The sequence below is a fragment of the Littorina saxatilis genome, linkage group LG5 (genome assembly GCF_037325665.1).
Source record: "Littorina saxatilis isolate snail1 linkage group LG5, US_GU_Lsax_2.0, whole genome shotgun sequence".
NCBI classification, from domain to species: Eukaryota; Metazoa; Mollusca; class Gastropoda; order Littorinimorpha; family Littorinidae; genus Littorina; species Littorina saxatilis.
The window spans coordinates 625,220-652,535 of record NC_090249.1 but is presented as its reverse complement, the minus strand read 5'-3'; the positions used below and the strand labels follow the sequence as shown (position 1 = coordinate 652,535).

The 27,316-nt window shown below is 40.1% G+C and overlaps 1 protein-coding gene across 1 annotated transcript in view; it reads right to left on the bottom strand.

Moving 5' to 3' along the window:
• The window catches only part of LOC138966012 (scavenger receptor cysteine-rich domain superfamily protein-like), a 93,080-nt gene extending 66,027 nt beyond the window's left edge, over window positions 1-27,053 (bottom strand). The window contains exons 1-7 of the mRNA XM_070338102.1: window positions 26,931-27,053; window positions 25,689-25,836; window positions 22,277-22,446; window positions 11,611-11,767; window positions 10,408-10,583; window positions 4,785-4,926; window positions 3,353-3,501 (exon numbers count right to left, since the gene is read on the bottom strand). Of these exons, the coding sequence (XP_070194203.1) occupies window positions 3,353-3,501; window positions 4,785-4,926; window positions 10,408-10,583; window positions 11,611-11,767; window positions 22,277-22,446; window positions 25,689-25,836; window positions 26,931-27,036 (1,048 nt within the window). The 5' untranslated portion in view covers window positions 27,037-27,053. The remainder of the gene's footprint in view (window positions 1-3,352; window positions 3,502-4,784; window positions 4,927-10,407; window positions 10,584-11,610; window positions 11,768-22,276; window positions 22,447-25,688; window positions 25,837-26,930) is intronic.
• Window positions 27,054-27,316: the final 263 nt, after the last annotated feature.

Here is a 27,316-nt window from a genome sequence, read left to right as displayed (position 1 = left end):
GCATTTTTCATGATCCGCTAACTTCGACCATTATTTTTGATAATCACTGAGACTCGGCATGTAACCTCTACATATCTGCCTTTGCCGCCACAGCAGAATAACAGCATATCTGTGTACTTGATTTTAGTCCAAAATAGGAAAACTGACAAAAAGTGTTAACAGAATGGAATGATTTGCACGGAACTATACAACCGCGCATTAATCAATCGCCTGCGCAGGTTGACTGGTTGAGTGAATAGGATTCGATCAAACTTTCGCAAAAAAACTCCTCTTTTCTTTGAATAACTGAAGAAAGGAGGAATAAAGAGGTTACACACCTCGTCTCAGTGATTATAAAAAATAATGGTCTCAGTTCGCGGTCATGAAAAAGCTCGCTAAAGCTCGCATTTTTCATGATCCGCTAACTTCGACCATTATTTTTAATAATCACTGAGACTCGGCATGTAACCTCTACGTATATACTTTTGATTTGATTACGTAAAATGCTGCTTTTGTACATTTTTTTTTACCATTGTAAAAACCAAACCACTGGTTATACAATTAAACAATCCATCCATCCATCTCTCTCTCTCTCTCTCTCTCTCTCTCTCTCTCTCTCTCTCTCTCTCTCTCTCTCTCTCTCTCTCTCTCTAGTTCTGTGTAGATTGCTGTCTGTCGCGTAAAATTAAGGGTGTATTGTCCGTTGATGCCAATCGCGATACTCGTTAAACATGCATTTGACCCGCCACTTCGGCCAGCAAGTTATCCCAACTCCAGTCTTTAAACCCATGCAGAATGAGCGTATCGTTTGTAGTATTCTGTATTTCCTCAATATTGACGTATGTCACACGCATTTCTGATTTTTTTTAATGTTCACATACATTCAGTCACTACCTTAAACACTTACGTTTTCAGTATTCATTTCAAGTGATCACGAACGTAGAACAAGAGGCGAAGCCATCAAGGCTCACGTAAGAAATCGACGAACAGTAACACAAACTCAATCACTCCATCACACATACACACACACACACACACACACACACACACACACACACACACACACACACGCATGGACACACACACACACACACACACACACACCCACCCACACACACACGCACACACACATACACACATACACACACACACAGAAAGAGCATAGGTGAAACTGTGCAAGAAAGCGAGACACTAGATCTAGATCTGTCTGTCTGCATGTAGCCTACTTACAAGGACACGACTGCCAACTAGTCTCGGCGCGCTCAAAATAATAATGACCGAGACTTTCAGTACTTCCTTCGCGTGACGTCTAACCCTCTTACGTCATAATGTGACGTCAATGTAATGTGACGTCTTCAAATGTTAGAGTTTCTACCACAGACATACACACGCACAGACGCACGCACGCACGCACGCACAGACAGACAAAGTTACGATCGCATAGGCTACACTTACGTGAGCCAAAAATGGGTATCAAAGCGTTGTTACATTTTGTTGTGCATTCTGAATAGTGTGCCAACAGGTCTAGGTCTGTCAATCACGTTTTATCTGTGTACTAAGTGTTTGACGGAAAAAGAATAACACCAACCCCGTTCTCCTGTATATAACTGAAAGCCACATTTTCTTCTTCATTCAATTTCTGTTTTCAAAAGCTTCGTCAACTTTCCACTTACACGACAAGCTCCCTTTACCAAGCTTCAATTAAGAACCCTGAATACGAAAGGTCAAAACAAAACAATAGGTACTATCGTCGTCTGCAACGAAAACCGAAAATAGCGAAACGCTTTGCTACGTACACAGAGGACGACATTTCAAAGAAAAGATTGAACCTTACACCTGTGACTAGGAAAAGTTGCATAGACAGTTCCGTGCGGATCTCACCACGTATCAACGTACACCCGATGCTCAGGATCTACAGATAGGTAACGCTTTGGCGATTGGGGCTTCGCCTTCAGCTCTAACACGCACGCAGACAGTCAGGCAGGTCTAATCTGCACCAGCGGTGTTGGAAGGTTTTGATTTAGAAACACTCGAATGTTACTTCGACGAGATAAACGAACCAAAAGTCAAAAGTGTGCCCCAAATTCGGAAAATATTCTTTCAAAACGGCACTGTAAAAACCATCAACATCACTGTGAGAAAATAAACAATACAAACACAACCAGTTCCCCTGTGGAACATTTCGGGTGGACTTTCCCACGACCTGACCTACAAAAAACCTCCGTGTTCGTTCGCGCTTTGCATTCAATCTGTGTTAGTGCGCGTGTGTGTTTGTGTGTTTAGCTTTCGTTGGTATGTTCTGTTTGGTTCAGAATAAGTTTATCTTTTTTCATTGAAAGATTCAGAAACGTTGGTTGATACTTTGTTGAATGCATTCAACCAGAAAAAAACACAAAACGCATTTAATCTATCTTCTGCGCGCATGCGTGTGTAAGGTATGTGTAAAAGGGCAATTGTGTTTTTCAGTCTTGTTTTGTGCCTGTTATTTCGTCCCCAAAAACTCGTTTCTGTCTTTCTATGCCTATGCTGTGAGACATAATCGCTACTACGAGTTAGTCGTGTGACAGAGAGTTTTCTTGCACACTCGACTGCTGCTGTCTCACTTTGGCTACGCCGTCGTGAAACATCTACAGTCTCGTGTGCAAGAAAACTCTCTGTCACACGACTAACTCGTAATAGCGGGTAATGTGGGCCTGTGGTCACACATGATATCGACCTTAACACCGCAGAATATTTCCGTCGTTTGTTGAAAAAAAGTAGTCCATCTGTAAACTCTTATTATGTAGATGACCTCTTAACTATTCCAGTTGTACTCTGCGAACACGAGCAAAACAGGTCAGATCAAGGCTCGGTACCCGCGGGTTATGCTCGGGTAACCATGGATATGCAGCGTATTCACCTCCTCGGCTAACAGAGACAAAGAGGCAAGTCGTGGGATGGGGGAAAATAGCCCACCGTGTTTTTCAGGCAATCATCTCCCCTGGATAAATCGTTTTGCCAGCGAGTTGTCGATTTGTGGGATAACGGAAATAGAACGTGTTTTGGGGAAAATCATCCTCCATTTCTGTTTCCCTTTCATCATGTCGTCAGCATTCACTCGATAGTCCGAATGATATTGTTGAGTAATGCTGAGGGTTAGAGGCATGCTATAGATCGGACCGTTGGAGGTGTCTGGCGAATCTTGGGATTTCACTGCCCCTTAATCCAGACGAACACGGCACGATTTGCTCGAAAGCGCAACACAAGTATGCTAATTAATGAAATCAAAGTGAGTGAATTCTTTTTAGAGCGCAGCCTGTTTCGAGTGCAGGAGGGGGGAGGGGGGCGGAGGGGTGTTGACCTCCTGAAGGTCAACACTTGTCTCTTTACTCACGTGCACAGTGGATGACAACGGACGAGTTGCAGTTCTGCAGCTCTGACGTCATACACTGGGACAGGGATGTTTCGTCACCAAGGCAACCAAACGTGATGTTTGGGTCACCAACACCAGTCACAGTCCCAGAAGAACTGTCTGGTTTTCCCCTGAAAATCAAATGAAAAGGATCTATTTTCTTCTTTTCCCAACTTGTGAGCATACTTGCATCTACCGTAAACTAACTTGTATACGCCCCCCCCCCCCCCCCTGTGCACCAATTTTTCCCAAAAATATGGGGGGTAGGCGTTTACCAGGTACTATGCCCTTTGCAGAAGCGGTTCCTTAGCTTTCTTTCTTTATTTGGTGTTTAACGTCGTTTTCAACCATTCAAGGTTATATCGCGACGGGTTCCTTAGCTAGAATAACGATAGTTTGGTCATTTGACATAGAAGTGTTCGAAAGATGCGTTATTGCACAAAACGTTCCTCTCTCTCTCTCTCTCTCTCTCTCTCTCTCTCTCTCTCTCTTTCTCTCTCTCTCTCCCTCTCTCTCTCTCTCTCTCCCTCTCTCTCTCTCTCTCTCTCTCTCTCTCTCTCTCACACACACACACACACACACACAAACAAACACACACACACACAAACAAACACACACACACACACTCACACACACACACAACACACACACACACCAGGACACACACACACACACGCACAGACACACAGACACACACACACACACACACACACACACCACACACACACACACACACACACACACACACAAGGAATTCTGCAATCAAACCATGTTCATCACTTCCAGCCCAAGATGAACCTTTCGCTTCTTCTTTTCCTTCCCAGTCAATAATGTATTGTGATTCTCTAGCCACTCTGGAATCCTTTTTCAATCCACTACCCGAAACATTTTCAAGGAAGGGAAACAATTGAACAACAACAATAATAGCAGACTGAATAATCTTTTATTTTATTTTCCTTGTCTACTCTACCGATCGAAATTGGGGGGTGAGCGTTTACTAGGTACTGAACCCTTTGCGCAAAATTCGACCAACAGTAGGGGGTGGGCGTTTAGTCGATACTGGGCGTATACACGGTAGTTTACGGTATTTGTATGAGCAGAAATGAGGATTTCGACTTTGAATCTGAATCGTATGGTTGCCAAATATTTGGATTTAGAGTGTATTGAGGATATGTCCTCTCAGATATAACACTTAAATCTCCACCGCCATTTCATCACGATTATTTGAACTATTCAACGGTATTTTACTATAATGTTGGGAAAAAGACTCAGATATCACCTAAACAAATACACAAACAAAGACAAACAAAACAACAAACAACATTAAAAAAAAAGACGAAAAGAAACACCCAGTTACAATAAAACGTATTCCCACTTAAGACAAGATCAGGCGATGTCTGTGACGACCACTCACGCTGGGTATCCAAGCTGTGAGCACGTGACCGCCGTGTTGTTGGCTGTCCAGCCTTCAGCACATACCTCTGACCAGCGGTCACCTGACCAGACGTTTAGCACCCCACTGCCCGCAAAGCTGCTGTTGTCCAGGCGGACAGACACTGAGCACAGATATGGGCACAGAGAATTATCATCATTTTCACGAGTTTTCATTCATAACCAGCTGGGGAATAAAAACCTCATGTTCTCCATGCAATAAATCGCCGGTTCCCATTGTTGCAAGAAGCAGGTTATATGGATAATCAAAAGCAAACCCAATAGAAACGCTCGGCGTGTCCCTAGACCCAGACAGACAACACTGCTTCGTAAAGTTCCGAAACGAACAAACAACAAGTCGCGTGAGGCGAAAATACAACATTTAGTCAAGTAGCTGTCGAACTCACAGAATGAAACTGAACGCAATGCAACGCAGCAAGACCGTATACTCGTAGCATCGTCAGTCCACCGCTCACGGCAAAGGCAGTGAAATTGACAAGAAGAGCGGGGTAGTAGTTGCGCTGAGAAGGATAGCACGCTTTTCTGTACCTCTCTTTGTTTTAACTTTCTGAGCGTGTTTTTAATCCAAACATATCATATCTATATGTTTTTGGAATCAGGAACCGACAAGGAATAAGATGAAAGTGTTTTTAAATTCATTTCGAAAATTTAATTTTGATAATAATTTGTATATATTTAATTTTCAGAGCTTGTTATTAATCCAAAAATAACATATTAATATGTTTTTAGAATCAGCAAATAATGGAGAATAAGATGAACGTAAATTTGGAACGTTTTATATATATTTGTTTTTTTTACAATTTTCAGATTTTTAATGTCCAAAGTCATTAATTAATTTTAAGCCACCAAGCTGAAATGCAATACCGAAGTCCGGGCTTCGTCGAACATTACTTGACCAAAATTTCAACCAATTTGGTTGAAAAATGAGGGCGTGACAGTGCTGCCTCAACTTTCACGAAAAGCCGGATATGACGTCATCAAAGACATTTATCAAAAAAATGAAAAAACAGTTCTCGGGATATCATACCCAGGAACTCTCATGTCAAATTTCATAAAGATCGGTCCATTAGTTTAGTCTGAATCGCTCTACACACACACACACAGACACACACACGCACGCACGCACATACACCACGACCCTCGTCTCGATTCCCCCCTCTACGTTAAAACATTTAGTCAAAACTTGACTAAATGTAAACAAGTCGCGTAAGGCGAAAATACAACATTTAGTCAAGTAGCTGTCGAACTCACAGAATGAAACGGAACGCAATGCAATTTTTCAGCAAGACCGTATACTTGTAGCATCGTCAGTCCACCGCTCATGGCAAAGGCAGTGAAATTGACAAGAAGAGCGGGATAGTACTTGCGCTGAGAAGGATAGCACGCTTTTCTGTACCTCTCTTCGTTTTAACTTTCTGAGCGTGTTTTTAATCCAAACATATCATATCTATATGTTTTTGGAATCAGGAACCGACAAGGAATAAGATGAAAGTGTTTTTAAATTGATTTCGAAAATTTAATTTTGATAATTTTATATTTTTAATTTTCAGAGCTTGTTTTTAATCCAAATATAACATATTTATATGTTTTTGGAATCCAAAAATGATGGAGAATAAGATGAACGTAAATTCGAATCGTTTTATAAAAACAATATTTTTTTTACAATTTTCAGATTTTTAATGACCAAAGTCATCAGTTAATTTTTAAGCCACCAAGCTGAAATGCAATACCGAAGTCCGGGCTTAGTCGAAGATTACTTGACCAAAATTTCAACCAATTTGGTTGAAAAATGAGAGCGTGACAGTGCCGCCTCAACTTTCACGAAAAGCCGGATATGACGTCATCAAAGACATTTATCAAACAAACGAAAAAAACGTTCGGGGATATCAATCCCAGGAACTCTCATGTCAACTTTCATAAAGATCGGTCCAGTAGTTTGGTCTGAATCGCTCTACACACACGCACGCACGCACACACACACACACACACATACACCACGACCCTCGTTTCGATTCCCCCTCTATGTTAAAACATTTAGTCAAAACTTGACTAAATGTAAAAAGTAAACGAAAAACAAAACTACTTCATGAAAGGTAACAAATTCATGCTTTATCGCAAACAAAAGAAACCAAGTGACATTTTTTTGTCTTCTTACAAAGTCATTGAGTGGGTGTGTCTCTATTTCGAATCACTGACGTTTGGAAAAACACGAACTTCAAGTTTGAGTTAAAACAATTGACCCCTAAAACGCACACATTTTGACCCGTGCACAAGACGTTGTATCGAAACACTAAGCGCAAATAAAAGATACTAATAATAAAACAAAGAACATATCAACAAGAAATACAGAATCTGACAAAGCCGGCCATCGAAGTGAAAAATAAAGTGGCAATGAGAAACAAGATCGCGATTATCTTTCCTTCGCTGTACGACGCAAATCTTCTGTGATCTTTGCACGATGCAAATCTTCTGTGACCTTCGACCCAACGTGGATTCAACGTTTAATCACTTCAAATAAATATTTTCCAGTGACAATTAAGAGAGGTAAGTTGGATACTGGAAGGGGCAGGCTTTGACGGCGATGTCAATGGAGAGACACATTTATCAATAAGATGAAACTGATTCTGCAATAACAAAAAGAAACAAGTCGCGTAAGGCGAAAGTACAACATTTAGTCAATCTGTCAATCTGTCGAACTCACGGAATAAAACTGAACGCACTGCATTTTTCACCAAGACAGTACAGCTTTGCAATCCCCGCGACAAGGAAATCGCTCACTTTTCACGTGCAAAACGAAGTGAAATTGACACGCCAAAACAGCGCGGTAGCGTGACGAGCTATGCAGGAAAGCGTGCTTTTTATATTTAGTCAAGTTTTGACTAAATATTTTAACATCGAGGGGGAATCGAAACGAGGGTCGTGGTGTATGTGCGTCTGTCTGTCTGTCTGTCTGTCTGTGTGTGTGTGTGTGTGTAGAGCGATTCAGACTAAACTACTGGACCGATCGTTATGAAATTTGACATGAGAGTTCCTGGGTATGAAATCCCCATATTTTTTTTCATTTTTTTGATAAATGTCTTTGATGACGTCATATCCGGCTTTTCGTGAAAGTTGAGGCAGCACTGTCACGCCCTCATTTTTCAACCAAATTGGTTGAAATTTTGGTCAAGTAATCTTCGACAAAGCCCGGACTTCGGTATTGCATTTCAGCTTGGTGGCTTAAAAATTAATTAATGACTTTGGTCATTAAAAATCTGAAAATTGTAAAAAAAAAATAAAAATGTATAAAACGATCCAAATTTACGTTTATCTTATTCTCCATCATTTGCTGATTCCAAAAACATATAAATATGTTATATTCGGATTAAAAACAAGCTCTGAAAATTAAATATATAAAAATTATTATCAAAATTTTTGTTTCGAAATCAATTTAAAAACACTTTCATCTTATTCCTTGTCGGTTCCTGATTCCAAAAATATATAGATATGATATGTTTGGATTAAAAAAACGCTCAGAAAGTTAAAACGAAGAGAGGTACAGAAAAGCGTGCTATCCTTCTCAGCGCAACGAATACCCCGCTCTTCTTGTCAATTCCACGGGCACTGCCTTTCCCACGGGCGGTGGAGTGACAAGTTCAAGTTCAAGTTCAAGTTCAAGTTTATTAGTCCATAACCCATGGGGGCATTTTGAACAATAAATACAATCAATACAATCATGATATATGCTAATATAATAAATAAATTTTAAAAAATAAATAAATAAATAAAAAAATAAAAAATAAAATTATGAAAAACTGTTACAAATTCTATTAGTAAAGTCCAAAATATTCTTTAGCAATTTCTTTTTCTTAGTAGCAAACAACTTTTTAAATTTAAGTGCATTAGTTTTTTTTCCAATAGTAAGGTGGTAACAACTCAGCTCTTTCTTCTTTGAAAAAATCACAGACAAATAAATAATGGAATTCATCACCTATGTCATGCGATACACATTTGGTGCAAGTTCTTTCTGACCTCGGGATGTTAAGATAACGTTCTTTCTGTACAGGCAAATTGTTGTTTAATGTTCTAAACTTCATCATTGAAACACATTGCTGATATGGCAGGGTTGTGACGTAGTCTTCACATGCAAAAATATCTTTGAACATTCGATAATTCCAAAACATTTTTTTTTTCCAATTTCTGTAAACCATTTATGGATATACTGGTCATATAAGCTTCTTTTTACTTTCTTTTTAAACCATGTGCTTGAGTATTGAATATTTTCTTTAGAAGTCCAAAGGCCAGAGAGACCAATTTCATTTAAGGTTTTTTCAATGAAACATAAGTACTTGGATTCAATCATCTTGTTGATATACAATTTATAAGTAAAGCAATACACAATACTTGAAAATTTGACGATGCTACGAGTTAGTTGCGTTGCGTTCAGTTTCATTCTGTGAGTTCGACAGCTACTTGACTAAATATTGTATTTTCGCCTTACGCGACTTGTTACATTTAGACAAGTTTTGTAGAGGGCCTAGGGGGGAATCGAGACGAGGGTCGTGGTGTATGTGCGTGTGTGTGTGTGTGTGTGTGTGTGTGTGTGTGTGTGTGTGTGTGTGTGTGTCTGTGTGTGTGTCTGTGTGTGTGTGTAGAGCGATTCAGACTAAACTACTGGACCGATCTTTATGAAATTTGACATGAGAGTTCCTGGGTATGATATCCCCATACGTTTTTTTTTCATTTTTTTGATAAATGTCTTTGATGACGTCATATCCGGCTTTTCGTGAAAGTTGAGGCGGCACTGTCACGCCCTCATTTTTCAACCAAATTGGTTGAAATTTTGGTCAAGTAATGTTCGACAAAGCCCGGACTTCGGTATTGCATTTCAGCTTGGTGGCTTAAAAATTAATTAATGACTTTGGTCATTAAAAATCTGAAAATTGTAAAAAAAATAATTTTTTTTTAAAACGATCCAAATTTACATTCATCTTATTCTCCATTATTTTTTTTATTCCAAAAACATATAAATATGTTATATTTGGATTAAAAACACGCTCTGAAAATTAAATATATAAAAATTAATATGAAAATTAAATTTTTGAAATCAATTTAAAAACACTTTCATCTTATTCCTTGTCGGTTCCTGATTCCAAAAACATATAGATATGATATGTTTGGATTAAAAACACGATCAGAAAGTTAAAACAAAGAGAGGTACAGAAAAGCGTGCTATCCTTCTGAGCGCAACTGCTACCCCGCTCTTCTTGTCAATTTCACTGTCTTTGCCGTGAGCGGGTGACTGACGATGCTACGAGTATGCGGTCTTGCTGCGTTGCATTGCGTTCACTTTCATTCTGTGAGTTCGACAGCTACTTGACTAAATGTTGTATTTTCGCCTTGCGCGACTTGTTACATTTAGTCAAGTTTTGACTAAATGTTTGAATGTAAAGGGGGAATCGAGATGAGGGTCGTGGTGAATGTGTGTGTGTGTGTGTGTGTGTGTGTGTGTGTGTGTGTGTGTGTGTGTGTGCGTGCGTGCGTGCGTGCGTGCGTGCGTGCGTGCGTGTGTGTGTGTGTGTGTGTGTGAGTGTGTGTGTGCCTACCTTCAGTGCAGTTGACGGTGATGTCTCGCAAGTGCGTACACCCGTAGTAGCTATGCATGTACAAACAGTTTTGCACACTACTTTCGTTGCCATAGCAATCAGAGAGTCTCGCTATCGGCCCAGATCTGTTGTTGTAGGCGGTTCCCTCCTGGTTGGCGAAGAACTCCCCTATGTACCTTCCAACATAAGATTAGCTAAATGAACGAATTTCAGAAATAATTCTGTCGGGTATGCATGGGTTTTTAAAGAGTGAATAGTCTTGCTTTTATAGTAGCAAGGTTTATACACATGCTCCTTCAAGTGTCGACGTGTTTCAGACAAATCACGCGCAAGCAACTGCCTCATAATGTCAGGTGGGAAAGTTTGACTCACTGAAAGCAAGAGTTCTTTCCCTTTACAGCCCATACAAACCCGACACAGCTAGTTCCTATTAAACGAGTAATAATCAGGGGGGGGGGGGGGGTATTGGGCTTTGGGATTCGGGATTAAGCCCCCCCCCCCCCCACCCACCCACCCCCCCAGCCCATTTATTTGTTTAAAGCCATTTGCTATTATTGTTCAATCATTAATGCTTCGGCAGGATCTCTGTGGGCAAGACCCGCACCCATTTTCATTCAAATTGACCCTCCCCCCCCAACTTTCGCACGTGCACGAAGTATCTCTAGTATTCTGACAGTTTTAAGGCAATCCAATAAATCATTGCTAAAGTGCAGCGTTTTTTGTCATGATACCCCTCAATAATGACGCAAACAGTCCCGTTTTGACCGCTCTTGCGATGGACACACTAGCATAGCACACGAAATACACAAGGTGGCTGAACAAAGCAATCTGTTCAGGGTAGATAATTGATTTGACTTTTTGAAGTTTTGCCTATTGTTATTTTTTGGTCGATTTTTCATTTGTCCCTTCCGTTTTTGTCTGGTCGATTTTGAGGGTACCCTTATTTACGCGGCGGTCATGTGATCCCTGTAAAAGAAATGTTTAATCCAAAAAGTGATCATGTTCGTTAGGTGAACGGCCTTAACTGGCATATAAGATTTTAATGTAATGACACTGGAATTAATGCTTTAATTTGGGTTCGAAATTTGTTGCAATAATTTTGAAGTCAAGTTTATATGCTACTACCGCATCACACCCCAACACAACTTACTGCAACACAACACAATACTTGTCACTAACGATCATTGTTAAAAAAAAACTTACTGTTGACCAAATAAGGACTTGCAAACAATACCAGCGCCCTTAGTGTCAAAGTGATCGCCGCAGATAGTGTGCCAGGAACCGAAGATGAACACCTCAAGGATTCCATCTTTCTCTCCTCTGCCCTCGACGAGTCGTGTAGACGGAACCGGAGTCTCTCCTGCGACAAATTCAACATATGCTAATGACAAAAGAAATTCCTCGAACCTCCATGGACGTTGTTCACAGAAATTGAAGTGTACCTGTCCTTCCTCTTGCACAGTTTGGCCAAGTGTGAGTATTGTACCCATGACCAGAGTGAAGTCACGTGTTTTACCCATGACCAGAGTGAAGTCACGTGTTGTACCCATGACCAGAGTGAAGTCACATTTACAGTTTGGCCATGGTGAGTGTTGTACCCATGAGCAGAATGAAGTCACGTGTTGTACCCATGACCAGAGTGAAGTCACATTTACAGTTTGGCCATGGTGAGTGTTGTACCCATGAGCAGAATGAAGTCACGTGTTGTACCCATGACCAGAGGGAAGTCACGTGTTGTACCCATGACCAGAGTGAAGTCACGTGTTGTACCCATGACCAGAGTGAAGTCATGTGTTGTACCCATGACCAGAGTGAAGTCATGTGTTGTACCCATGACCAGAGTGAAGTCACGTGTTGTACCCATGACCAGAGTGAAGTCACACTTACAGTTTGGCCATGGTGAGTGTTGTAGCCATGACCAGAATGAAGTCACGTGTTGTACCCATGACCAGAGTGAAGTCACATTTACAGTTTGGCCATGGTGAGTGTTGTACCCATGACCAGAGTGAAGTCACGTGTTGTACCCATGACCAGAGTGAAGTCACATTTACAGTTTGGCCATGGTGAGTGTTGTACCCATGACCAGAGTGAAGTCACGTGTTGTACCCATGACCAGAGTGAAGTCACGTGTTGTACCCATGACCAGAGTGAAGTCATGTGTTGTACCCATGACCAGAGTGAAGTCACATTTACAGTTTGGCCATGGTGAGTGTTGTACCCATGACCAGAGTGAAGTCACGTGTTGTACCCATGACCAGAGTGAAGTCACATTTACAGTTTGGCCATGGCGAGTGTTGTACCCATGACCAGAGTGAAGTCACATTTACAGTTTGGCCATGGTGAGTGTTGTACCCATGACCAGAGTGAAGTCACGTGTTGTACCCATGACCAGAGTGAAGTCACATTTACAGTTTGGCCATGGCGAGTGTTGTAGCCATGACCAGAGTGAAGTCACACTTACAGTTTGGCCATGGCGAGTGTTGTACCCATGACCAGAGAGAAGTCACATTCACAGTTTGGCCATGGCGAGTGTTGTACCCATGACCAGAGTGAAGTCACATTTAAAGTTTGGCCATGGTGAGTGTTGTACCCATGACCAGAGTGAAGTCACATTTACAGTTTGGCCATAACCCTAGTCACTTGACGTTTTTACCCTAGTTGTGAGAAGGTTTTACCCTAGTCACGTGAAGGTTTTACCCTAGTTGTGAGAAGATTTTACCCTAGTCACGTAAAGGTTTTACCCTAGTTGTGAGAAGGTTTTACCCTAGTCACATAAAGGTTTTACCCTAGTTGTGAGAAGGTTTTACCATAGTCACCTAAAGGTTTTACCCTAGTCACGTGAAGGTTTTACCCTAGTCACGTAGAGGTTTTACCCTAGATATGAGAAGGTTTTACCCTAGTCACGTGAAGGTTTTACCTTAGTCACGTGAAGGTTTTACCCTAGTTGTGAGAAGATGTTACACTAGTCACGTGAAGGTTTTACCCTAGTCACGTAGAGGTTTTACCCTAGATATGAGAAGGTTTTACCCTAGTCACGTGAAGGTTTTACCCTAGTCACGTGAAGGTTTTACCCTAGTTGTGAGAAGATGTTACACTAGTCACGTGAAGGTTTTACCCTAGTCACGTGAAGGTTTTATCCTAGTCACGTAAAGGTTTTACCCTAGTTGTGAGAAGGTTTTACCCTAGTCACGTGAAGGTTTTACCCTAGTTGTGTAAAGGTTTTACCTTAGTCACGTGAAGGTTTTACCCTAGTTGTGAGAAGGTTTTACCCTAGTCACGTGAAGGTTTTACCCTAGTTGTGTGAAGGTTTTACCCTAGTCACGTGAAAGTTTTACCCTAGTTGTGAGAAGGTTTTACCCTAGTCAAGTAAAGGTTTTACCCTAGTTGTGTGAAGGTTTTATCCTAGTTACGTAAAGGTTTTACCCTAGTTGTGTGAAGGTTTTACCCTAGTCACGTAAAGGTTTTACCCTAGTTGTAAGAGGGTTTTACCCTAGTCACGTGAAAGTTTTACCCTTGTCACGTGAAGGTTTTACCTTAGTCACGTGAAGGTTTTATCCCAGTTGTGTGAAGGTTTTACCCTAGTCACGTGAAGGTTTTACCCTAGTTGTGTGAAGGTTTTACCCTAGTCACGTGAAGGTTTTACCCTAGTTGTAAGAAGGTTTTACCCGGGTCACGTGAAGGTTTTACCCTGGTCACGTGAAGGTTTTACCCTAGTTACGTGAAGGTTTTACCCTAGTCACGTAAAGGTTTTACCCTAGTTGTAAGAAGGTCTTACCCTGGTCACGTGAAGGTTTTACTCTAGTCACGTGAAGGTTTTACCCTAGTTGTGTGAAGATGTTACCCTAGTCACGTGAAGGTTTTACCCTAGTCACGTGAAGGTTTTACCCCAGTCACGTGAAGGTTTTACCCTAGTCGTGAGAAGGTTTTACCCTGGTCACGTGAAGGTTTTACCCTAGTTGTGAGAAGGTTTTAGGTCACGTGAAGGCTTTACCCTAGTCACGTGAAGGTTTTACCCTAGTCACGTAAAGGTTTTACCCTAGTTGTGAGAAGGTTTTACCCTGGTCACGTGAAGGTTTTACCCTGGTCACGTGAAGGTTCTACCCTAGTCACGTGAAAGTTTTACCCTAGTCACGTAAAGGTTTAACCCTGGTCACGTGAAGGTTTTACCCTAGTCACGTGAAGGTTTTACCCTAGTCTTTCTTTCTTTCTTTATTTGGTGTTTAACGTCGTTTTCAAACATTCAAGGTTATATCGCGACGGGTTTACCCTAGTCACGTGAAGGTTTTACCCTAGTCACGTGAAGGTTTTACCCTGGTCACGTGAAGCTTTTACCCTAGTCACGTGAAGCTTTTACCCTAGTCACGTGAAGGTTTTACCCTAGTCACGTGAAGGTTTTACCCTAGTCACGTGAAGGTTTTACCCTAGTCACGTAAAGGTTTTACCCTAGTTGTGAGAAGGTTTTACCCTGGTCACGTGAAGGTTTTACCCTAGTCACGTAAAAGTTTTACCCTAGTCACGTAAAGGTTTTACCCTAGTTGTGAGAAGGTTTTACCCTAGTCACGTGAAGGTTTTACCCTAGTCACGTGAAGGTTTTACCCTAGTTGTGTGAAGGTTTTACCCTAGTCACGTAAAGGTTTTACCCTAGTTGTGAGAAGGTTTAACAGTAGGTGGTCCATATTGGGAGCCGGTTTATATTAGGAGCCCTTCCCCTATGTGGCATTGTTATTTGTAATTATGTGAATAAAATAGAGCTTAAACAATGACGACGAGTTGATTACTGGAAAATAAACCACGAGTGGGTATTTGCAGCCGCTTGGTAATTCACGAGTGAATTACCAAGCGGCTGCAAATACCCACTCGTGGTTTATTTTCCAGTAATCAACGAGTTGTCGTCATTGTTTAAGCTATTTATACAAAGAACAACACGGGTCGAACATGCAGTCATGCAGACGACATTTTGTAGGCAATTTCATTTCAGCCTAATCAGTCAGAGTGTCAAATGCGCGTCATTCAAATAGTCCCTATTCTTTTACTTTATTCTTAGTCTCCGACTCGTCGGCATTATACTTGTCTGGTCTAAATATCGAACCCTATTGCTACGATTAAAACACAATAGCGTTTATATAGCTATTCTGACATTACATTCTGTGTTAAAATCATGTTTTTACATTTAGTCAAGTTTTGACTAAATGTTTTAACGTAGAGGGTGTATGTGCGTGTGTCTGTCTCTGTGTGTGTGTAGAGCGATTCAGACTAAACTACTGGACCGATATTTATGAAATGTGACATGAGAGTTCCTGGGTATGATATCCCCAGACTTTTTTTTTCCTTTTTTTGATAAATGTCTTTGGTGACGTCATATCCGGCTTTTCGTGAAAGTTGAGGCGGCACTGTCACGCTCTCATTTTTCAACCAAATTGGTTGACATTTTGGTCAAGTAATCTTCGACAAAGCCCGGACTTCCGTATTGCATTTCAGCTTGGTGACTTAAAAATTAATTAATGACTTTGGTCATAAAAAATCTGAAAATTGAAAAAAAAAGTTTTTTTATAAAACGATCCAAATTTACGTTCATCTTATTTTCCATCATTTTCTGATTCCAAAAACATATAAATATGTTATATTTGGATTAAAAACAAGCTCTGAAAATTAAAAATATAAAAATTATTATCAAAATTAAATTTTCCAAATCAATTTAAAAACACTTTCATCTTATTTCTTGTCGGTTCCTGATTCCAAAAACATATAGATATGATATGTTTGGATTAAAAACACGCTCAGAAAGTTAAAACGAAGAGAGGTACAGAAAAGCGTGCTATCCTTATTCTCAGCGCAACTACTAGTACTACCCCGCTCTTCTTGTCAATTTCACTGCCTTTGCCATGAGCGGTGGACTGACGCTGCTACGAGTATACGGTCTTGCTGAAAAATTGCATTGCGTTCAGTTTCATTCTGTGAGTTCGACAGCTACTTGACTAAATGTTGTATTTTCGCCTTACGCGACTTGTTGATTGATTGCAGACGACGGTTCCCTTTCCGCATGAAGCCTCGGAAATAACCGAACATTGAAAAACCCACGGACATGTATTACGGAGAAAACTCGGGATAACCGGATGTTTAGCATTACGTCAATATGCTAGGAATCATATGACGTCATGACGTATCATGCTTGCCTACGTAGATTGTATGTTCGAAAGTCTGACTTCTGTTGTGAATTCGCGTTGTGAAGACTGCGGTAAATCTGTAGATGATAAGAGAACAAGGATTGTCTCAGAAGAAACGACTAAATGTTTCAGACCGGTAACTTCATTTCAACATTGCACTATATAATGGAAGTTCTATGTGACAGGAGAGTTTGCTGATTTTGTGTTAAACATTGGAGAGATCGTCTGCTAGAATCAGAGATAGGTCGCTTCAGATTGCAGCTTCTGGAAATTTGCAAGGTTTGTTGCATGTTAAAGAACTGGATTTTACACGTACAGTAAGCAACAACAAAAACACACACAAAGCAAATGGCATCGTCTGTCGACTAGTCACAGAAACAAACCTGGCGAGGTATGCGTGTACTTTATACACGTCAGCCATTGTTGTTACAGTTTTGAGTCAACGTTGTATTCTTCCGCAACAGGGTCCAATCGTCTGGGTTTCAAATGATGTCATGTTCTAAAAATAAATTCAAGTATTGAATATTTTTTAGCCCTCTTTATTCTTACTTCGAATAATCCACGTGTGATTTTGGTGTAATCAAAGTAGTTCGTTCTAATTTCTCACTTGTCTAAAAATAATCAACTAGATTTAATCCACCCCTCGGTTGCATTACAGGAGTTGTATAAATAGAGCTTAAACAATGACCACGAGTTGATTACTGGAAAATAAACCACGAGTGGGTATTTGCAGCCGCTTGGTAATTCACGAGTGTGCGGAGCACACGAGTGAATTACCAAGCGGCTGCAAATACCCACGAGTGGTTTATTTTCCAGTAATCAACGAGTTGTCGTCATTGTTTAAGCTATTTATACAAAGAACAACACGGGTCGAACATGCAGTCATGCAGACGACATTTTGTAGGCAATTTCATTTCAGCCTAATCACTCAGAGTGTCAAATGCGCGTCATTCAAATAGTCCCTATTGTTTTACTTTATTCTTAGTCTCCGACTCGTCGGCATTATACTTGTCTCGTCTAAATATCGGACCCTATTGCTACGATTAAAACACAATAGCGTTTATATAGCTATTCTGACATTACATTCTGTGTTAAAATCATGTTTTTGTCAGCAACAAGGACCAGAATGGTCCATGTCGTTGACTGATTGCAGACGACGGTTCCCTTTCCGCATGAAGCCACGGAAATAACCGAACATTGAAAAACCCACGGACATGTATTACGGAGAAAACTCGGGATAACCGGATGTTTAGCATTACGTCAATATGCTAGGAATCATATGACGTCATGACGTATCATGCTTGCCTACGTAGATTGTATGTTCGAAAGTCTGACTTCTGTTGTGAATTCGCGTGGTGAAGACTGCGGTAAATCTGTAGATGATAAGAGAACAAGGATTGTCTCAGAAGAAACGACTAAATGTTTCAGACCGGTAACTTCATTTCAACATTGCACTACATAATGGACATTCTATGTGACAGGATAGTTTGCTGATTTTGTGTTAAACATTGGAGAGATCGTCTGCTAGAATCAGAGATAGGTCGCTTCAGATTGCAGCTTCTGGAAATTTGCAAGGTTTGTTGCCTGTTAAAGAACTGGATTTTAAACGTAATGTATGTCATGTACAGTAAGCAACAACAAAAACACACACAAAGCAAATGGCATCGTCTGTCGACTAGTCACAAAAACAAACCTGGCGAGGTATGCGTGTACTTTATACACGTCAGCCATTGTTGTTACAGTTTTGAGTCAACGTTGTATTCTTCCGCAACAGGGTCCAATCGTCTGGGTTTCAAATGATGTCATGTTCTAAAAATAAATTCTAGTATTGATTATTTTTTAGCCCTCTTTATTCTTACTTCGAATAATCCACGTGTGATTTTGGTGTAATCAAAGTAGTTCGTTCTAATTTCTCACTTGTCTAAAAATAATCAACTAGATTTAATCCACCCCTCGGTTGCATTACAGGAGTTGTATAAACATGTTTAAACCCAAACTATCAAGATCACAAACTGGAAAACACGTATCCGCTGCTTTAAAACTGTCTGCTGCAGACAAAGCATGTAAGCCGTTTCAATGTCGAAAAGAAAAACGGCAGAGAGGGCTTATAGAAGTTGATTTAAGAAAAGAACCCACACTATCAAGATCACAAACTTGAAAACACGTATCCGGTGCTTTGAAACTGTCTGCTGTAGACAATGTGAGCCGTTTCAAAGTCAACAAGTCGCGTAAGCCGAAAATACAACATTTAGTCAAGTAGCTGTCGAACTCACAGAATGAAACTGAACGCAATGCAATTTTTCAGCAAGACCGTATACTCGTAGCATCGTCAGTCCACCGCTCATGGCAAAGGCAGTGAAATTGACAAGAAGAGCGGGGAAGTAGTTGCGCTGAGAAGGATAGCACGCTTTTCTGTACCTCTCTTCGTTTTAACTTTCCGAGCGTGTTTTTAATCCAAACATATCATATCGATATGTTTTTGGAATCAGGAACCGACAAGAAATAAGATGAAAGTGTTTTTAAATTGATTTCAAAAATTTAATTTTGATCACAATTTGTTTATTTTTTATTTTCAGAGCTTGTTTTTAATCCAAATATAACATATTTATATGCTTTTGGAATCCAAAAATGATGGAGAATAAGATGAACGTAAATTTGGATCGTTTTATAATTTTTTATTTTTTTTTTACAATTTTCAGATTTTTAATGACCAAAGTCATAAATTAATTTTTAAGCCACCAAGCTGAAATGCAATACCGAAGTCCGGGCTTCGTCGAAGATTACTTGACCAAACTTTCAACCAATTTGGTTGAAAAATGAGAGCGTGACAGTGCCGCTTCAACTTTCACGAAAAGCCGGATATGACGTCATCAAAGACATCTATAAAAAAAATGAAAAACAAATCTGCGGATATCATACCCAGGAACTCTCATAACAAATTTCATAAAGATCGGTCCAGTAGTTTAGTCTGAATCGCTATACACACACACACAGACAGACACAGAGACACAGAGACACAGAGACACACACACACACACACACATACACACACACACACCCACACACACACGCACATACACCACGACCCTCGTCTCGATTCCCCCCTCTACGCTAAAACATTTAGTCAAAACTTGACTAAATGTAAAAAGGAGACCGGCACAGGGAGCTTATGGAAGAATGGATTTATTCCCGAACAAAAGGCGTTTGTTCATTCCAGTGCTTCTGTTTCCATCTTTCCGCTGAACTGATATTAATTTTAGGGTTGTTGTGTGTACTGTATTTAGTGTTGTTGTTTGTACTGTATTCAGTGTTGTTTGTAGTGTATTCAGTGTTGTTTGTACTGTATTTAGTGTTGTTGTTTGTACTGTATTTAGTGTTGTTGTTTGTACTGTATTCAGTGCTGTTTGTACTGTATTTAGTGTTGTTTGTACTGTATTTAGTGTTGTTGTTTGTACTGTATTTAGTGTTGTTTGTACTGTATTTAGTGTTGTTGTTTGTACTGTATTTAGTGCTGTTGTTTGTACTGTATTTAGTGCTGTTTGTACTGTATTTAGTGCTGTTGTTTGTACTGTATTTAGTGTTGTTGTTTGTACTGTATTTAGTGTTGTTGATTGTACTGTATTTAGTGTTGTTATTTGTACTGTATTTAGTGTTGTTGTGTGTACTGTATTTAGTGTTGTTTGTAGTGTATTTAGTGTTGTTATTTGTACTGTATTTAGTGTTGTTATTTGTACTGTATTTAGTGTTGTTTGTACTGTATTTAGTGTTGTTGTTTGTACTGTATTTAGTGTTGTTGTTTGTACTGTATTTAGTGTTGTTGTTTGTACTGTATTTAGTGTTGTTTGTACTGTATTTAGTGTTGTTGTTTGTACTGTATTTAGTGTTGTTTGTACTGTATTTAGTGCTGTTGTTTGTACTGTATTTAGTGTTGTTTGTACTGTATTTAGTGTTGTTGTTTGTACTGTATTTAGTGTTGTTGTTTGTACTGTATTTAGTGTTGTTTGTACTGTATTTAGTGTTGTTGTTTGTACTGTATTTAGTGTTGTTGTTTGTACTGTATTTAGTGTTGTTTGTACTGTATTTAGTGCTGTTGTTTGTACTGTATTTAGTGTTGTTGTTTGTACTGTATTTAGTGTTGTTGTTTGTACTGTATTTAGTGCTGTTGTTTGTACTGTATTTAGTGTTGTTTGTACTGTATTTAGTGTTGTTATTTGTACTGTATTTAGTGTTGTTGTTTGTACTGTATTTAGTGTTGTTTGTACTGTATTTAGTGCTGTTGTTTGTACTGTATTCAGTGTTGTTGTTTGTACTGTATTTAGTGTTGTTTGTACTGTATTTAGTGTTGTTTGTACTGTATGTAGTGTTGTTGTTTGTACTGTATTCAGTGTTGTTGTTTGTACTGTATTTAGTGTTGTTTGTACTGTATTTAGTGTTGTTGTTTGTACTGTATTTAGTGTTGTTATTTGTACTGTATTTAGTGTTGTTGTTTGTACTGTATTTAGTGCTGTTGTTTGTACTGTATTTAGTGTTGTTGTTTGCACTGTATTTAGTGCTGTTTGTACTGTATTTAGTGCTGTTGTTTGTACTGTATTTAGTGTTGTTGTTTGTACTGTATTTAGTGTTGTTGTTTGTACTGTATTTAGTGCTGTTGTTTGTACTGTATTTAGTGTTGTTGTTTGTACTGTATTTAGTGCTGTTGTTTGTACTGTATTTAGTGTTGTTGTTTGTACTGTATTTAGTGCTGTTTGTACTGTATTTAGTGTTGTTGTTTGTACTGTATTTAGTGTTGTTGTTTGTACTGTATTTAGTGTTGTTGTTTGTACTGTATTTAGTGTTGTTGTTTGTACTGTATTTAGTGTTGTTGTTTGTACTGTATTTAGTGTTGTTGTTTGTACTGTATTTAGTGCTGTTTGTACTGTATTTAGTGTTGTTGTTTGTACTGTATTTAGTGTTGTTGTTTGTACTGTATTTGGTGTTGTTGTTTGTCCTGTATTTAGTGTTGGTGTTTGTACTGTATTTAGTGTTGTTGTTTGTACTGTATTTGGTGTTGTTTGTACTGTATTTAGTGTTGTTTGTACTGTATTTAGTGTTGTTTGTACTGTATTTAGTGCTGTTGTTTGTACTGTATTTAGTGTTGTTGTTTGTACTGTATTAATAATAATAATAATATGGGAGATTTATAGAGCGCTTTACATTCTCAAAGCGCTTTACAATGACAAACATACATAATACATACAAAGCAAAGCAAAAGCATGTGCAGCAGCATTCAGCACACAAGTGAACGACGAAACTCAAACACTACATCAATACAATCTGCAAGCATACTAACACAGGCAAAACATTCAAATTTAGAACGCTTCCTTCCCTTTGTTTCTATTCCCAAACGATTTCTTCTGTTTGTTTGTTTTGATTAAACTTATTTGGGTCTGTCAAAAAACAAAACAACAAAAACTGGTCTTGTGAAGGGTTACCTTAGTGACGTGGAGGTGTTACGCTAGTCGTGTGAAGGGTTACCTTAGTGACGTGGAGGTGTTACGCTAGTCGTGTGAAGGGTTACCTTAGTGACGTGGAGGTGTTACGCTAGTCGTGTGAAGGGTTACCCCCAGAGAAAGTGCTACCCTGTAATTATTGCTTCTACTCCATAACAATGTATTTAAACCCCTTACGTCAGTGAAGAGTTATACGTAGTTCTGTTGGACCCTTACCTGTGTTGCATGTGATGCCGAGCACATTATTCGCAGAACATTCCACATTGCTGGTTGGGCATTGGGAGAGGGATGTTTCGTTTCCATCACAACTGAAAAGTGTGGTGCTGGTGTTGGTGACACGACTGATGGCCGGGTAGGCGGCTGTGAAGTTGTACATCAGTCCTCCTCTGTTGATCACAATCAGTGGTTGTGCATACACATATTCATACCAACGTCATTTCACAAAAGTAATTAAGCCTTTCCGAATACAAATAATAGGCAACTATTCATGACATATTAGATCACGTATAAGCTTGTGTTTGTGTTTTTGTGCATACTTTTCATTCCAATTTCTTCACTACTATGGTTCATTTGAAGACAATCGTGTTTAATACTATGGTTCCTTTGAAGACAATCGTGTTTAATACTATGGTTCATTTGAAGACAATCGTGTTTAATACTATGGTTCATTTGAAGACAATCGTGTTTAAATCCAATGTTAAATATCCGTAAAGTTGTGAATCAAACGACATTACCCAAACAAGGACACATTGATTCAACGTCCAATGTAAGATCAATCAATCAATCAAGATGAGGCTAATATCGCGCGTATTCCGTGGGTACAGTTTTATTCTTATTTTTTTAATTTTTATTTTTTTATTTTATGTAATTTATATCGCGCACATATTCAAGGCGCAGGGATTTATTTATGCCGTGTGAGATGGAATTTATTTTACACAATACATCACGCATTCACATCGGCCAGCCATTTCGGTGCATGTCCTACTTTTCACGGCCTATTATTCCAAGTCACACGGGTATTTTGGTGGACATTTTTATCTATGCCTATACAATTTTGCCAGGAAAGACCCTTTTGTCATTCGTGGGATCTTTAACGTGCACACCCCAATGTAGTGTACACGAAGGGACCTCGGTTTTTCGTCTCATCCGAAAGACTAGCACTTGAACCCAGCCACCCAGGTTAAGAAAGGGGGGGGGGGGGGGGGGGAGAAAATTGCTAACGCCCAAACCCAGGGTCGAACTCGCAACCTCTCGCTTCCGAGCGCAAGTGTGTTACCACTCGGCCACTCTGTAAGAGAGAGAGAGAGGAAGAGAGAGAGAGGAAGAGAACGAACGAACGAACGAACGAACCAACTTTATTTTTCGAGGGTAATGGAGTAGATACAGCAAAGATCTTTGTTCATCCAGCCCTCGCCCAAGAGGGAATTAATTAAGCAGTGCATAATATTAAAGCAGGAGAAGAAGCACAAAAAAAACCCATAAAAACATGGTTATTAAATCAGACAAAGAGAAAAAAAAATAGAAAAAAAATGTTCAAAGCGGCATACATGCCAACATGGTCATTGGTAATGGTATACATTAAAACACATACTTTGACACACACGGTCACATGCACACAGACACACACAGACACACATGCACATACAGACACACACCCACACACACACACACACACACACACATACACACACACACACGCCCACGCACGCACATACACACACACACACACACACAAGAGAGAGAGAGAGAGAGAGAGAGAGAGAGAGAGAGAGAGAGAGAGAGAGAGAGAGAGAAGAGAGAGAGAGAGAGAGAGAGAGAGAGAGAGAGAGAGAGAGAGAGAAAGAGAGAGGTCTTTAAAACACACACACACACACACACAACAAACACACACACACACACACACACACACACACACACACACACACACACACACACACACACACACACACACACACGCACGCATGCACACACAAAATCGATTTGTCACTAACAGATTAAACAAGTCGCGTAAGGCGAAAATACAATATTTAGTCAAGTAGCTGTCGAACTCACAGAATGAAACTGAACGCAATGCCATTTTTCAGCAAGACCGTATACTCGTAGCATCGTCAGTCCACCGCTCATGGCAAAGGCAGTGAAATTGACAAGAAGAGCGGGGTAGTAGTTGCGCTAAGAAGGATAGCACGCTTTTCTGTACCTCTCTTTGTTTTAACTTTCTGAGCGTGTTTTTAATCCAAACATATCATATCTATATGTTTTTGGAATCAGGAACCGACAAGGAATAAGATGAAAGTGTTTTTAAATTGATTTGGACAATTTAATTTTGATAATAATTTTTATATATTTAATTTTCAGAGCTTGTTTTTAATCCGAATATAACATATTTATATGTTTTTGGAATCAGAAAATGATGGAGAATAAGATAAACGTAAATTTGTATCGTTTTATAAATTTTTATTTTTTTTTACAATTTTCCGATTTTTAATGACCAAAGTCATTAATTAATTTTTAAGCCACCAAGCTGAAAATGCAATACCGAAGTCCGGGCTTCATCGAAGATTACTTGACCAAAATTTCAACCAATTTGGTTGAAAAATGAGGGCGTGACAGTGCCGCCTCAACTTTCACGAAAAGCCGGATATGACGTCATCAAAGACATTTATCAAAAAAATGAAAAAAACGTTCGGGGATTTCATATACAGGAACTCTCATGTCAAATTTCATAAAGATCGGTCCAGTAGTTTAGTCTGAATCGCTCCACACACACACAGACACACAGACACACGCACATACACCACGACCCTCGTTTCGATTCCCCCTCGATGTTAAAATATTTAGTCAAAACTTGACTAAATATAAAAATGATTGCATTGTCTTGAGATCGGTCCAGTAGTTTTCTCTGAATCGCTCTGCACACACACACACACACACACACACACACACACACACACACATACACACGCTCTCTCACACACACACACAAACACACACACACACACACACACACACACACACACACACACACACACACACACACACACACACACAGACTCCAATTATTCTAAAAGATTATCGCTAAGGAATGCAAATTGAAAATACAACACTTCCGCTCTGAAAAAAACCCAAAAAAAACAAGAAAAGCAAATGCTTGCACACGACTCGCTTTCGTTACCCCCCCCCCCCCCCCCCCCCCCCCCCCCCCCCCCCTCCCCTGAACCACCTTACCCCTTACAAGACTTTCTCCCTATCAAGACAAAAAAAACCACCGATTAAACATTTTCAAGACCCGGTGTTGTGTTGATAATCTGTGTAAGTGTACCCCCTGTTCTAAGACCTGATTGTCTCAGGGTTGTGTATGTTTTAAAAGGAAGATTCCACAAACAAGGCGGGAGATTATCAAACCCTAAGTGTGCAAGGATTTAAAAAAACATCCGAGATTTTATTAAAGGAACATGAACCCACACTAGCGTCACTAGGGCCGAGATAACCTTAGCGTTACGTTTTTTGTCGCACATGCGGACGAACACATATGAATTCTAAGACTAACCAATTACTCAGGTAAGTCAAAAACAACGACAACAACAAAACATAATTATGGAGAGAGATAGGCAGAGAGACAGAGACGTACAGTGAATAATTGAGCTGTCTGCAGACGACGTAGGGGAGGGGCGGTTTAATGTAGTAGAAGTGGCTGTAGCACCCGGCCATCCACTCTCCGTCTTCCAACACTTCCAGACAACCTTCGTTGGCACTCTGGCCCCCTTGCAGTCGTATCTCTGATACAGCCGCCACAGAAAGAAGCACTTCACAGAATTGTTTAAAAATTCAGAGAGAAAGAGAGAGAGAGAGGGGGAGAGAGAGAGACGGAGAGAGAGGCGGAGAGAGAGAGAGACGGAGAGAGAGACAGAGAGAGAGAGAGAGAGAGAGAGAGAGAAAGAGAGACAGAGACAGAGAAAGACAAAGAAAGACAGAGCGAGAGAGAGGCAGACAGACAGAGACAGAGAGATAGAGACAGAGAGATAGAGAGAGAGACAGAGAGATAGAGAGAAAGAGAGAGAGACAGAGAGAGAGAGAAAGAGAGAGAGAGAGACAGACAGACAGAGACAGAAAGACAGACAGCGACAGACACAGACACAGAGAGAGAAAGCGAGTGAGAGAGAGAAAGAGAGAGAGAGAGAAAGAGAGAGAGAGAAAGAGAGAGAGAGAGAGGGAGAGAGAGAGACAGAGAGACAGAGAGAGACAGAGACCTAGAGAGAGAGACAGAGACAGACAAACAGACAGACAGACAGACAGACAAGCAGACATAATTTTAGCATTAGGTGTGTTTGCGTGTATCGTATGTTTATGCGTGCTTGTGTGTATGTACGTGCGCGCGAGTGGGAGGATTTGCGGGGGGACATGTGCGTGCTTGAGAGAGTATGGCCGTGTGTGCGTGTGTGTGTGTGTGTGTGTGCGTGTGCGTGTGTGTGTGTGTCTTTGCATGAGTATGTGTGTGTGTCTGTGTGTCTGTTCATCCGTCTTTTTGTCGATCTCTCTGTTTGCCTGTCTGTTTGCCTTCCTGCCTGTCAGTCTGTCTCTAAGTGGTGTATATATGTGTGTGTTTCGCTTGACCAAGAGTGTTGCTACTGCCCCGTGTAAGGTGTGAATTACCTGTCTGCCATGTGGACCAAGAGTGTTGCTACTGTCCGTGTAAGGTGTGAATTACCTGTCTGCCATGTGGACCAAGAGTGTTGCTACTGTCCGTGTAAGGTGTGAATTACCTGTCTGCCATGTGGACCAAGAGTGTTGCTACTGTCCGTGTAAGGTGTGAATTACCTGTCTGCCATGTGGACCAAGAGTGTTGCTACTGTCCGTGTAAGGTGTGAATTACCTGTCTGCCATGTGGACGCCGCCAGACACAGGAGAAGAAGAGTCAGCTGCTTCCAGCCGCCTCCAGATAACCCGGTCATCTTCAGTGTCAGACTACAACATGTCATTCATAGTTCACTCATTCATCATCGCCGTCAAGACATTTTAGTTAAAGTACACTGAGTTATGTTGCTATGAGAACGTTGTATTTAAAAAGCACTGATTTCTGTTGCTAGCAGAACATTAAAGTTAAAGTACGCTGAGTTATGTTGCTTAGAGAACATTATATTTCAAATGCAATGATTTGTGTTACGGTGAGGACATTACACTCATAGCTGGTGCACTGAATTCAAACAAAGTAAATAAAGTAAAAGAATTTAATTATTGTTTTTACTGTATGGACATAAC